Source organism: Triticum aestivum, chromosome 7D, assembly GCF_018294505.1.
Source record: "Triticum aestivum cultivar Chinese Spring chromosome 7D, IWGSC CS RefSeq v2.1, whole genome shotgun sequence".
Lineage (NCBI taxonomy): Eukaryota > Viridiplantae > Streptophyta > Magnoliopsida > Poales > Poaceae > Triticum > Triticum aestivum.
Genome location: NC_057814.1, coordinates 618383904 through 618397827, shown reverse-complemented (window position 1 = coordinate 618397827; position 13924 = coordinate 618383904). Strand labels below are relative to the sequence as shown.

The window sequence follows — 13924 nt, the reverse complement described above, 5'->3', positions numbered from 1 at the left end:
CGCACCACCTAACAATGCAGGGTTACTAATGGCGCACCTGTTACGTGCTGGGCCATTACTAGTTTTGCAAAAAAAAAATGTTAGTAGTGGCGCACCGTGATTGTGGTGCGCCATTACTAGTCCCTGGTGCGCCATTACTAGTTTAAAAAAAAGTAAAAAAAATTGTTAGGAGTGGCGCACAGAGTGTGTGGTGCGCCATTACTAGTTTTGGAAAAATAAAAAAATGTTAGTAGTGGCGCACCGTGGGTGTGGTGCGCCATTAGTGATATGGACACTAATGGCGTACCTACACATGGTGCGCCATTAATGTCCATATTAGCTATAGCCCTTTTCCTAGTAGTGAGTTATTTTGCAGTGGTTGTGGCAGATAGACTTCTGTGGCAATGATGATGGTGGGAGCAATGTCGGCAGCGTGGGAATGGTTGGTGTACTCGGCTCTTCTCTGGCGTGTCCGCGGTATTGCCTCGGTTTGCTTCTTAATGTGGAGTTGAAGCTACGACGGGGACCTGTGGTATACAATGACTTGCTGCATGGGACCCGTTCAGTGATCTTCTGTGGCGCGAGTCATGCCTGGATTTGTCCTTCAAAGCCCTCTGTCCGACTCGGAGTTGTGCTGTCTGGCCGCATGTGGCTGAGCTTTGGTGCAGATCTTCATGCAACTTTACGCGTCCGCTACGGTGTGGGTCGAGTCCACGATCGCCAACGGCGAAGTCGGAGTCGTTTGCTCGGAGTTTTAGGGATGGCGAGGATGCCTCTAGGGGAGGAGTGATGACAATGACGCTTGTGTGCTGTCTCGACGAGGCCCTCTTTGGAGTGGTGTGCGTGTGGTTTCTTATGTGTGCCGCTCAGGAGGGGTTATGATGGTTTTCGCCCAGTTATCCATAATTAACTAAGCAATCTAGTTTCGCTCGATTTTTCCTAATTAACTGAGCAACTTTTTTCTTCTTAGTGAATGCAGGAATCTTGCCATTTTCAAAAGAAAAAAAGATTGTAATGTTGCTCCCATATTTCTATGTGCTCGATTGTGTCGCTGTATGATATTTGGTAGATGCTTGTAGGTATGGGTTGTGTTGCTCAGCATGTTTAGACTTTTCATGTATTGCACTCTGGTCGCTGAAGTCCTCTGGTTTCGCTGCTTTATTTCTCCTTGTTTAGTTTTGGTAGTAGTTTGTATTAGGCTTTGTACAAGATGGTTTCTCTTAATAGAAATCCGAGGGGATGCCCTCTTTTATTTATTTTTAAAAACTCATCCAATATTCATTTTGATCTACGTGCATATAACAAAGAACACACTACAAACTAGCTAACGACTTGTCATCGGGTATGTCAAGGTCCTCATTTTGGAGTCGCTGGCCACATGGTCGTTGGCGGTGGGATGACTCACCGTCGCCGCCTCCTCCTCGTCCACAAAGAGTTGCTTCCGCTTCATGGATAAAACAGCGGTTTGCCGTCACCTTGAGCTGTCATTGGCTGGAGTCGAAGATGGCATTTTACTCTGTCGCCTCCCCCGCTTGGCCGAGCTCAAAATGGGCCGGGGGAGCCAGTGAGGGCGATATTTTTGAGGCATCGTCATCATATGTAGTTTTATGTCCTGAAAAAATAAAATCCAAGATGGCTACCCACATTTATATGCATGACAGCATGAGCAATGGATGGGTTCACACAACGTCCATTTTTTACAAATGCCAACTTGGCACCATAGTCCTCGTGGGCAATTTCACTATATCATAGATGGCAACTCTCAGCCTTAATATGTGGGCCATGCATGCGGGTACAATTGTATTAAGTCCGCAATATGTGGCATGTACCCATGGCAGCTCTTTAATTGTTCCCAGTTGTTTGTGTGTCTGGCAACTTCATCTAGTAGATGCTTTACCGGCAATTTTTTTATCATTTATACTATTTCCAGTGTCTAACAGTATGTGGTTACCATGTGTACATATGGCCTTCGGGCAAAACCCACTCCCTTTCTCCTTTTATGCATTCAGTTTTACGAGAAACATGTTTCATTTTTCTAGGCGTCTACAAGGCCCGTCGTGGAACATGACATCGCCTACCCGTTGACCCAACTGTACATGAATTTTATGAAGAAGCAGAAGAATGCCACAAGCAAGATGGGGATGCATTTGATGTTTTGGAAAACAATTACTCCAATCTACACAACTCACTTCGCGATTAGGTTGCAAGGACGTATGACCCGTCGTCTTGCTCATTCGTAATACCTTAACGGGGCAGGATCAAGACGAATAATCTATTTTGAACAATCTCAGGGTCCCTCACAGGCCGCTGGAGATGGAGTGCAAGGTTGACTCCAAAGCGGAGGGAGCGGTAGCGCCGGTGATGTTACCAAGTGCAAAGGAGGCTCGAATGACGTCGACAATTAGTGAGATGTCTAGGAAAATGTAATCACACGAAGGCAATTTCAAGTGCATGCTTTGTTGTAGTTCTAGCGGCAACGACGTCTACCAAAGGGAGCAATAGATTCTACCATTCACTTTTACGTAATCATTTTACTTTTTATTCTAAAATAGTCAGTAGCTTAGGTTCTACTGGCATTCTTCGTATGTATGATGAAAAATTCTCATATGCAGTAGACACTGACATTGGACACGAGACTTTGTGGTATTTTTTTACTGGTGTTTGACACTTTCCGTCCTTTTTTTGTCAATGAAGTGGCAACAAAGTTATTTTTCATACGACAAACATTACTACATTTAGACACCAACCCCTTACCTCCATCAATGCAAAGTAGGCAATACACACACAACAACTCGATGTTCTTGGCAACTTCTCATTGTGTAACCCGACAGCTTTACATGTATATGCATGACAAATTTTAGACTAATGACTTTTTTATGATGATTATAATCATTTGTGTTTGGAATCTGCGCCATCCTTTTTTTGCTTTTCTATTTTGGAAGCCAGAGAACTTTCATACCGTTTTATTTTTCACTAATTGGATGCTCGTGTGTTGCCATGGAACAGAAAAGTTAGAACTGAGATATTGATTAAATCATAATTGTGATCCTAAAATAGTAAGACTAAATAAACTTATATACGTTAGTTGGACAAACTACATCGGCGTGCCGAGCCTTTTCATGAAAAGACGATGGTCGGATGATTGCTTGTATCCAGGTGATGGATTTGTTGAATCTCCTCTACTAACAGGCGCATTGTACCCATTGGTGGTGCTGAGCGCCTCCTTCCCGGGTATTGTTTCTTCTCGGCTGGACGTCGCTAGCGTAGCTGCCTCCTCCTCGGATCCCAACCGGCAGATCATGTCGCGTCCCTGGTTAACGAAACCTAACTGGATCTTGTAAAAGTGAAACTAATCAAAAGTCAAAACTGAAAAATTGGCATGCTAGCTCTTGGAGCATTGCACAGATCAAAATTTATCTATGCCAGTATGTGTGTCTGATATTTGCAGCTTTCAAATATCCCAAGGGTCAACATTACTACTAAGCAAAAAATGGATAGATTCATAACTTATAACTTAAGTGATAGTAATATAGGCTATACTCATAAGATTTACCACTATGTTACGTGCTGATAATTGTACAAAAACTAATATCTAATGTTGCCTAGCTAGATGGTATGGCTGAAAGAATATGCGCAAACTCCATCATGGTAAACAATGTCATGAGTCCCTTATCTCTGAAGTTTTGTTTTGTCTGCTTTCCTCCAATGAAGCCAAACTAGGCGAGGCTATCTCACTAGAAGGAACCTCAATCATTGATGGTAAACCCATTTCTTCCTTGCTCGTAGCAGCAGTATGAGGATAGCCTGTATCAAAATATGATTTTAGAAATAAAAAATTAACAAAATGATACCTCTACAGTTACATCAAGTCCTTTCAGTCCATAATTACCTTCATGCAGCAAAACTGCATCAATTGGAGAACTCATAAATGTAGGCTTATCGCTTCCAGATGGACTTGAATCGTTAACCGGGTCACCCATCTGGGTGTCATCAAGGGTCTCAACTTCCTTGCCTAGAAATAAGGAAACCATCAGGTACAAAATCAAGGGTTTGTGACATAAATCCCTACACCGCTAAGTGATATTCTAGACGTCACCTGGTAGTTCATTGTTATTACATGCAAAAGGTTCTGTAGCTTCAGTTGATGATGGCATCAAGTCAAGGTCATTTGAATGTGGAGACATCTGATGTAAATCGTTGCTTGTCGTCTCCATTTCTTGTGGGTATTGCACTACACTAAGACCTTCCAATGGAGTAGCATGAGATAAATTTAAATTTTCATTGTTTTGAGCTTCCACCCAATCATTTATATGTCCACCTGGTAGATACATGTCATCATCTGATGAATCACTAATTAGTAAGGGTGTCTCGATGTCGAGAGACAATAGAACATTTTGGATTTCTTGATCGTTCACTGAAAAATTGTCCAAATCTTGAACCGAGCTCTTTTCACTAGCTTCTCCTTGAAGACTTGGAACCGTAGTCCCCTCGTCGGACATGTTTTCTGTAACAAAGTATGGTTTGAACCGAGAAGGCTGTAGGTCTTGCCGGAAATTAGCTAGGAATGGTGCTCCTTCTGTGAAGCTCTCATGCCTCCTAAGCATTGTAATGTTTCTTATTTGAGACGCAACACAAGTAGGCTCCACATTACTTGAGTTAGCACCTCCAGTGGAGCTACTTTCATCCTCTTGCTCGCATGTAATGTCAAATGCATTTATCATTTTAATTGGTGCAGATGGAGCAGACTCTGGGAAGTTATCTTCGTTGTAGGGAAGATCGAAAGGATTTCTCCTAGGTGCAAAAATAGTTGGAATTTGAACATTAAATTTTGAGAGCTCCTCCTTTGTTGGGAGAGGCTCATTGTTTCCAAACTCTCTCAAGTTCCTACCTACATATTTTCTAGCCCTGCGTCCAATCAAGGTCTCCAACCTTTGGTTTCTCTCAATCTCCAAACATCCAATTTTCAAGATGCTCTTCTGATCATCAGCAGTCCATGCCACAACTTTAACACTTTCTTTCTCCTCGAGTTCATTTTCATCATTGCGCTCTTGATTTCCGGTTTCATCCTCAGTGTTGCTGTCAATGGAATTCCCATCTTGAGAAGACACCGATGAACTGGCGGCCGACCTAAGCTGATGAAATGCGTGAAGCATTGGATGGGTATCGATTTCTGAGCCATCTGATGCACTTGATGCTGATTCGGATGAAGAGCCTCGGCTATGAGATCCCTTCCGAAATTTATTTTCATTGATGTTGTGGTTAGCTATTCTTTCTTCACTAGATATAATTCTTGGAATAGATACATCCTCAATTGGTTTAGCAGTGTTGTGAATATTCCAAGTTTGAGGAGCCTTCTCTATCTTTTTGTAGATATGATCATTTTCCGGATTGTTCGGTTCACCGTAAGTTAGGACGACCCCAAGGAATAAACCAGTGAATAGGAAGATTGGTGATGTGGCCACAAGGAGAGAGAGCCAGCTGAAGTAGTACTTGTACAATATTAATAGGCAAAGCAATAAACAGAGAACTGAAGGATGGCACCGAATGAATCGGCATACAGTTTGCAATGTCTCCAATGTGTATGCCTCTTTTAAAACCTTTCGCCATTTCATTGTAAGATCTCCCAAGCTCTGGCGTATGAGTCTGGTAAGATTAATAAATATGTTATAGGACAACCTTTTTATCACAACAAAACAAATAAGCATCATTTATTTTTACAGAACGAGTTATACTACCATCAAGTTTTTACTCCAACCTCCTAATTTTCACTAGGCTTTACATTCCAGTGGTTACTTTCCTAATTTTAGTCTGAAACTATTTACACTATTGATACATAGAGGATATTTTCAAGATATAACACCCTTGGAAAAAAGAATGGGCCTTTTCCAATTAACTTCCCACGATTTATGTCATTTTTCTTTGGGGGCATGATTTAGGCCATCTGCCATGATATACATTTGCCATATTCAGCCATGAACTCAAATTTGATATAAAAAAGAATTATATAATATGCGACATACAAAGGCACTAACATGAAAGCAAGTTGTGATTATCGATTGCTGCAATGTAATGTAGCATCATTTGCATTCATTTCTCCCCCGGCGAGATGATCAACCCTTGTTGCCAAATAACAATTGAGAAATTTCTAGAGAGGATATTAACATGTTACCTGAATGGAGAATTCAGAGGTTGGAATTTCCTCTTTCTTCTCGTCCGATGGTCCTACGCATCCTCATCTCTCTCTACCTCTCTCTCTCTCTCTCTCTCTCTCTCTCTCTCTCTCTCTCTCTCTCTCTCTACGAGCATAAAGGTGACCGACAAATATGGGAGAGAAGAGTCTGGACCAACCACGTGTGTGGGTTATAGTTTTGGAGTTTAAGTGATCGACCAACGTAGCAAGTACTAGAAACCGTAATCCTATATACCTAAATAGTGGACCCCCTCTAGCTCTAGTTATCTTAACATTCAGACTCCTGACCTCACAAATATGCCACGTCAGCAAAAAAAACTCTCCCTAGCTATTTTTGCTGCGTGATCCTTCATTCAAGTCACTCTTACTAGGGTCACTGCATGCATGCTCATATGTGTACGCTCATTGTCTAGCCTAGCATGGCCCAATACATCTTCTCTCCATTTTGTCGAAATTGTCTTCCACATTCAAGGCATACACGACACACCATTTGTCTCCCATTGTGAGGCACCAAAACATTGCCTCCTCAGCTCTCACATGCAAATTAGTAATCAAGAAAACGTTATAATGGTTCCATGCTGGATTAAATACTCTCCCTTTAATTGGCATCGTCGTCTTCCATCACTGCTCTGCTAGACAGTCTTCATTTGTTCTCAAGATCCTCTAGCAGGGACATGATATCTAATAGAGTTTTTCTATCACCGGCAGATCTCTGATGAACTTCTTATCTTTCAAGCAGAGAATCTCGCATGCAACTGAAATCCGACTATAGGTTCCTCTAGCTTGCTTCTCCGCGTAATGTTCTATTTTTCGATTTGGATAACAGCGTAGCGGAGCTTTGGTATCCAAATGATACTACCGCTATTGGCTTGCCAACGTCTGCACCAAGTACACCCTATGGGGAGGTGAGTGCATGCACCAACAACCACCGTCGCACGTCGGCGATTGTTCACGTGTGCTGCTTGCTTTATCAGTCGTTAGCCCAAGCACATTCCGGACCAGCTGCGTTGGTACACTGCAATCCTATAGCCTATTTTATTTCTTAAGAACAAAAGAGCTCCCTGCTATGACTATATTTCATTTAATGAAATTGAACAACATTTGGAGTTTACACGCATGCGGGAAACTAGCCGCACACTGAAACCGGCAAAGCAAAATGAAACAGAACAAAAGGGTCCCCGCCCCGATTACATTTCATTGCATGAAACAGTAACAAGTAGAAGCTAAATAACTATCCGATGCAACACGATCAGAAACACACCCTACTACATACCCTGGGGTCAGAACGCATACCAGCATGAAGCACTGGGACAATTCCCCCGTTTAGAGCATCTCTAGCAGACCCCGTATAAAGCCGCGACCCACAAAATAACCGCAAAAATACGGGTCGGCGCGGAAAATGATGCCCGACCAGACCCCGCAAACGTGTCGGACCCGTAAAATTTTTTGAGGGGCACGGTAAAATCCCATTCCCAACCCGCGAAAACGCAGGTTTTCCGCCTTGCCCCAACGGTGTCCAGTATCCCAGGAAAGCGGTTGGTGGGAGGGACATTTCAACCCGCGCCCTATCCCCACCCCCTTCCGTCGCCTCCTGCCATTGGTTCCACCCGTCCGCCGCCGGATTCCGGCCAAATCTGCGGGCAAAATCGCGCCGTGAGGGCGCCCCTACCCTCTTCCACCGAGCCGCTTCACCGGCTCCCCGGATCTGCGGATCCGAGCCGCCCCTAGTCGCCGTCGCCGCCCGGGATCCACCGCCACGAGCCGCCCCTAGTCGTCGTCGCCGCCTCGGGATCCACCGCCACAGAGCCACCGCCCTGAGCCGCCGGTGAGTAGTTGTACTTGTGCTTGTGCCGAGCGGTATGCATAGTTGGTTAACGCGGCGTGCGTATTTGTGAATTTAGATGGATTTGAGCCCATGCGAGAAGTTTCTGCTCGAGGATTCGTCCGATTCGGATGACTCGGATGTTGAGACGTTGCTTGTCAACTATCGCCAGCAGACGTTGGTGATGGCCCTCGCCGTGAAGGAGCACGAAGATGAGAACAAAAAGAGGCAACGAGGATCGACCATCGGCCGTCTTTAGATTCCTCGAAATCGCCATCTCGGGAACGAGATGTTGATGCAAGACTACTTCACGGACAATCCAACATATCCGCTGCAACTCTTCCGGAGAAGGTACCAAATGCGCCGATCCCTCTTTGTAAAAATTGTTCAAGCTTGCGAGGCCAATTGTTGGTATTTTACTCAAAGAAGAAATGCCGCGGGCTTGAAGGGATTTAGTGCATATCAAAAAATCTCGGCAGCTATGCGGGTAATTGCACACGTCATTCCGCCTGACTATGCCGATGAGTACCTTCGCATTGGTGAAGATAGTACAATTGAGTCAGTGTGTAGGTTTGCCAAAGTGATCATCTGTGTCTTTGGTCCTGAATATCTTCAGGCACCCAACAAGGAAGACACAAAAATATTGATGGCATCTAATGAGAGAAGAGGTTGGCCTGGCAATGCTAGGAAGCATTGATTGTATGCATTGGACTTGGAAAAATTGCCCGAAGGCATGGCAGGGAATGTATTGTGGCAAGTCTCGTGATGCAACAATTGTGCTAGAGGCCGTAGCATCCGATCATTTATGGATTTGGCATTGCTTTTTTTGTATGCCGGGCACTCTCAATGATATCAATGTGTTGCAACGGTCCCGTTTGTTTGTTAGGCTTGCTAGTGGTGTTGCTCCTACTTGCAACTACACTATCAATGGGCATGAATCAGGACTGGCATGAATACACAAAGGGGTACTATCTTGCTGATGGTATAGACACTCACTACTATGGAAAACCCTAGCAGTAGTGCGGGAATAATGCCCATCAGTAGCACTCGCTACGGCGCTACTAGTAAGGCGCTACAGCTAAAGGTTAGCAGTAGCGCCTGTCAACCCACGCTACTGCTATATCGACTTAGTAGTAGAGCTTTCGCTAAAGTGCGTGATACGTCTCCAACGTATCTATAATTTTTGATTGTTTCATCCTATTATATTATCTGTTTTGGATGTTTATGGGCTTTATTAAACACTTTTTATATTATTTTTGGGACTAACCTATTAACCCAGAGCCTAGTGCCAGTTTCTGTTTTTTCCCTTGTTTCAGTGTTTCGCAGAAAAGGAATACCAAACGGAGTCCAAACAGAATGAAACCTTCGGGAGAGTTATTTTTGGAACGGAAGCAATCCAGGAGACTTGGAGTGCACGTCAGGGAAGTAACGAGGTGGCCATGAGGCAGGGAGGCGCGCCCCCCACCCTCGTGGGCCCCTCGCGGCTCCCCTGACCGACTTCTTTCGCCTATATATGTCCATATACCCTAAAAACATCGGAGAGGAGAATAGATCGGGAGTTCCGCCGCCGCAAGCCTCTGAGTCCACTGAAAACCAATCTAGACCCGTTCCGGCACCCTGCCGGAGGGGGGAACCCTCGCCGGTGGCCATCTTCATCATCCCGGCGATCTCCATGATGAGGAGGGAGTAGTTCACCCTCGGGACTGAGGGTATGTACCAGTAGCTATGTGCTTGATCTCTCTCTCTCTCTCTCTCTCTCTCGTGTTCTTGAGGTGATACGATCTTGATGTATCGCGAGCTTTGCTATTATAGTTGGATCTTATGATGCTTCTCCTCCTCTACTCTCTTGTAATGGATTGAGTTTTTCCTTTAAAGTTATCTTATCGGACTGAGCCTTTAAGGATTTGAGAACACTTGATGTATGTCTTGCATGTGCGTATCTGTGGTGACAATGGGATATCACGTGATTCACTTGATGTATGTTTTGGTGATCAACTTGCGGGTTCTGTGACCTCGTGAACTTATGCATAGGGGTTGGCACACGTTTTCGTCTTGACTCTCCGGTAGAAACTTTGGGGCACTCTTTGCAGTACTTTGTGTTGGTTGAATAGATGAATCTGAGATTGTGTGATGCATATCGTATAATCATACCCACGGATACTTGAGGTGACATTGGAGTATCTAGGTGACATTAGGGTTTTGGTTGATTTGTGTCTTAAGGTGTTATTCTAGTACGAACTCTATGATAGATCGAACGGAAAGAATAGCTTCATGTTATTTTACTACGGACTCTTGAATAGATCGATCAGAAAGGATAACTTTGAGGTGGTTTCGTACCCTACCATAATCTCTTCATTTGTTATCCGCAATTAGTGACTTTGGAGTGACTCTTTGTTGCATGTTGAGGGATAGTTATATGATCTAATTATGTTATTATTATTGAGAGAACTTGCACTAGTGAAACTATGAACCCTAGGCCTTGTTTCAACACATTGCAATACCGTTTGTGCTCACTTTTATCATTAGTTACCTTGTTGTTTTTATAATTTCAGATTACAAAAACCTATATCTACCATCCATATTGCACTTGTATCACCATCTCTTCGCCGAACTAGTGCACCTATACAATTTACCATTGTATTGGGTGTGTTGGGGACACAAGAGACTCTTTGTTATTTGGTTGCAGGGTTGTTTGAGAGAGACCATCTTCAACCTACGCCTCCACGGATTTATAAACCTTAGGTCATCCACTTGAGGAAACTAGCTACTGTCCTACAAACCTCTGCAATTGGAGGCCCAACAACGTCTACAACAAGAGGGTTGCATAGTAGACATCAAGCTCTTTTCTAGCGCCATTGCCGGGGAGGTGAGTGCTTGAAGGTATGTCTTTAGATCTTGCAATCGAATCTTTTAGTTTCTTGTTTTATCACTAGTTTAATTTATAAAATAAAACTATAAAAAAATTATGGATTTGAGTTTGCCTCATACGCTTCATCTTTTTAATATCTTTCATGAGTATGATGGAAAGGAAAATTGTGCCAAAGTGTTAGAAGAAGAATGCATTAAAATGTTTGGCACTAAATCTTTGAATGATGAGCATGATTGCAATGTAGTTAGTATGAACTCTTTGAATACCCATGGTACTAATGATGATTGCACTAGTCATGATGAAAATATCTCTTATAAGCATGTCGATTTTTGTGGAGTGCATAGAGTTTGCAAGTACATACCAAATAGGGAAAATAGATTTTGTAAGAGGCACAAGCACTTAGAAACTAAATGGTTGCAAGAAAGGCTAGATGATTGTGCTGAAAGATTCAATATTTTTCCCCATCCTTGTGAACTTTGCAATGAACATGGTCATTTAAAGCTCCAATGCTATTTGTTTCATGATCAAATCGTGTCCAAAAATTGTGATAACTTGATTACCCTTGAGCATCATAAAGAGCTTAGTCTTCTTTTGGGGTATGAAGAAATAAAACGTATAACTGAGGGTATTCCAAAATTTAATCTTGATAAATTTCTTGATTTTGATCTAGAGGAAATTTATATGTATTGTGCGGTGAATTGTATTGAAAATCCTTATATTGCCAATTACATAAAGAAAAGAAAACAAGTAGAGGATGAAGAGAATACTAATGAAAGGGAAGAGACTTCCCCATATCCTCCTATTATTTCTTATGATGAATCAGGTAACGAGGAGGAGCCTTCTATTCAACCAATCTCATTAATAAGGAGCTCAAAAAAGAGGGTTAAACCCACACATGATGTGAAGAAGAAAAATAAAATACGGAGAAGCAAAGGTAGAAAGGTATCCCTCCCAAATGATGTTGCTCCTATTACTCATTGTGATGATGATAATTGCTATACTATTGGTGCTATCCGTACTATTAATGATGAGAGTGATTATGCTTATGATATGAAAAGGCCCAAACTTGGGGATGCTATGTTTGATGAGAATGACATGTTTGAGAATATATTTGCTGCAATTAATGTTTGTCCCAAGCTTGGGGATGCTATCTTTAATGAAGATGATATTTTTAGCCTCCCAAGTTTTGATGAGCAAATTTATTATGATGATAGCATGCCTCCTATTTATGATGATTATTGTGATGACACTTATGCTATAAAGGGTAGTGATGATTATATTTATAAAACTTATCATGATTATGATTACCCTTTTTCTGAACACTACTCTTTTAACATGGAAACAATTTATAGTATTCGAGTCTCTTATGATACTCCCACTATTCTGAAAGAGAAGAATTTTGCTTATGTGGAGAGTAATGAAATTTCTATGCAAGTAGATCATGAAAAGAATGCTTTAGGTGCTGGTTATATTGTTGAATTCATTCATGATGCTACTGAAAATTATTATGAGGGAGGGATATATACTTGTAGGAATTGCAATAATATCAAGTTTCCTCTCTATGTGTTGAAAATCTTGAAGTTATGCTTGTTTTGCCTTCCTATGCTAGTTGATTATCGTTCCCATAAGTTGTTTGCTCACAAAATCCCTATGCAGAGGAAGCGGGTTAGACTTAAAAGTGCTAGTCATATTCTTCATGACGCTTTATTTATGTTTCAATTCTTATCTTTTATGTGAGCATCATTGAAATCATCATCCCTAGCTAGGGGCGTTAAACGATAGCGCTTGTTGGGAGGTAACCCAATTTTATTTTTATTTCTTGCTTTTTGGTTCTGTTTAGGAATAAATAATCCATCTAGCTTCTGTTTAGATGTGGTTTTGTGTTTTAATTAGTGTTTTTGCCAAGTTAAACCTATAGGATCTTCTTGGATAATAGTTATTTGATCTTGCTGAAAATTCCAGAAACTTTCTGCTCACGAAAAAAATTGTTAAAAATTATCAGAACGTGATATAATATTGATTCCAATTGCAGCAGATCAATAAACAAATTATTTAGGTCTTCCTATGTTGGCAGAATTTTTAGAGTTCCAGAACTTTGCGTTAGTTACGGATTACTACAGACTGTTCTGTTTTTGACAGATTATGTTTTTAGTGTGCTGTTTGCCTATTTTGATGAATCTATGGCTAGTAAAAGAGTTTATAAACCATAGAGAAGTTGTAATATATTAAGTTTAACACCAATATAAATAAATAATGAGTTCATTACAGTACCATGAAGTGGTGTTTTGTTTTCTTTCGCTAACGGAGCTCACGAGATTTGCGGTTAAGTTTTGTGTTGTGAAGTTTTCAAGTTTTGGGTAAAGATTCGATGGACTATGGAATAAGGAGTGGCAAGAGCCTAAGCTTGGGGATGCCCAAGGCACCCCAAGGTAAATCCAAGGACACCAAAAAGCCAAAGCTTGGGGATGCCCAAGGCACCCCAAGGTAAATCCAAGGACACCAAAAAGCCAAAGCTTGGGGCATCCCCTCTTTCGTCCTCATTCATCGGTAACTTTATTTGGAGCTATATTTTTATTCATCACATGGTATGTGTTTTTCTTGGAGCGTCATTTTATTTTCTTTTGTTTTGCTTGCTGTTTGAATAAAGTATCAAGATCTGAAATTCTTAAAATGGGAGAGAGTCTTCACATAGTCACATAATTATTTAACTACTCATTGATCTTCACTTATATCTTTCGGAGTAGTTTGTTGTTTGCTCTAGTGCTTCACTTATATATTTTAGAGCACGGTGGTGGTTATATTTTATAGAAATTATTGAACTCTCATGCTTCACTTATATTATTTTGAGAGTCTTAAACAGCATGGTAATTAGCTTTAATCATGAAACTAATCTTCCATATCGAGTTCATTAAATATCATGAGAAGTTAGATACTTGATAAGTGTTTTGAGATATAAAGGTGGTAATATTAGAGTGTGCTAGTTGAGTAATTGTGAAATTGAGAAATACTTGTGTTAAAGTTGGCAAGTCCCATAGCATGCACGTATGGTAAAAGTTGTGTGACA

General features: G+C 41.7%; 1 protein-coding gene across 1 annotated transcript; it reads right to left on the bottom strand.

Moving 5' to 3' along the window:
* Positions 1-3009: 3009 nt before the first annotated feature.
* On the bottom strand, positions 3010-6249 carry LOC123168855 (uncharacterized). Its single transcript, XM_044586719.1, has 4 exons — positions 6149-6249; positions 4076-5622; positions 3869-3991; positions 3010-3783 (listed from the first exon to the last, which is right to left on the bottom strand). Exons 2-4 carry the CDS (start codon positions 5589-5591, stop codon positions 3638-3640), a joined length of 1785 nt encoding a protein of 594 aa, XP_044442654.1. The 5' UTR covers positions 5592-5622; positions 6149-6249; the 3' UTR covers positions 3010-3637.
* Between the last annotated feature and the right edge of the window lie 7675 nt (positions 6250-13924).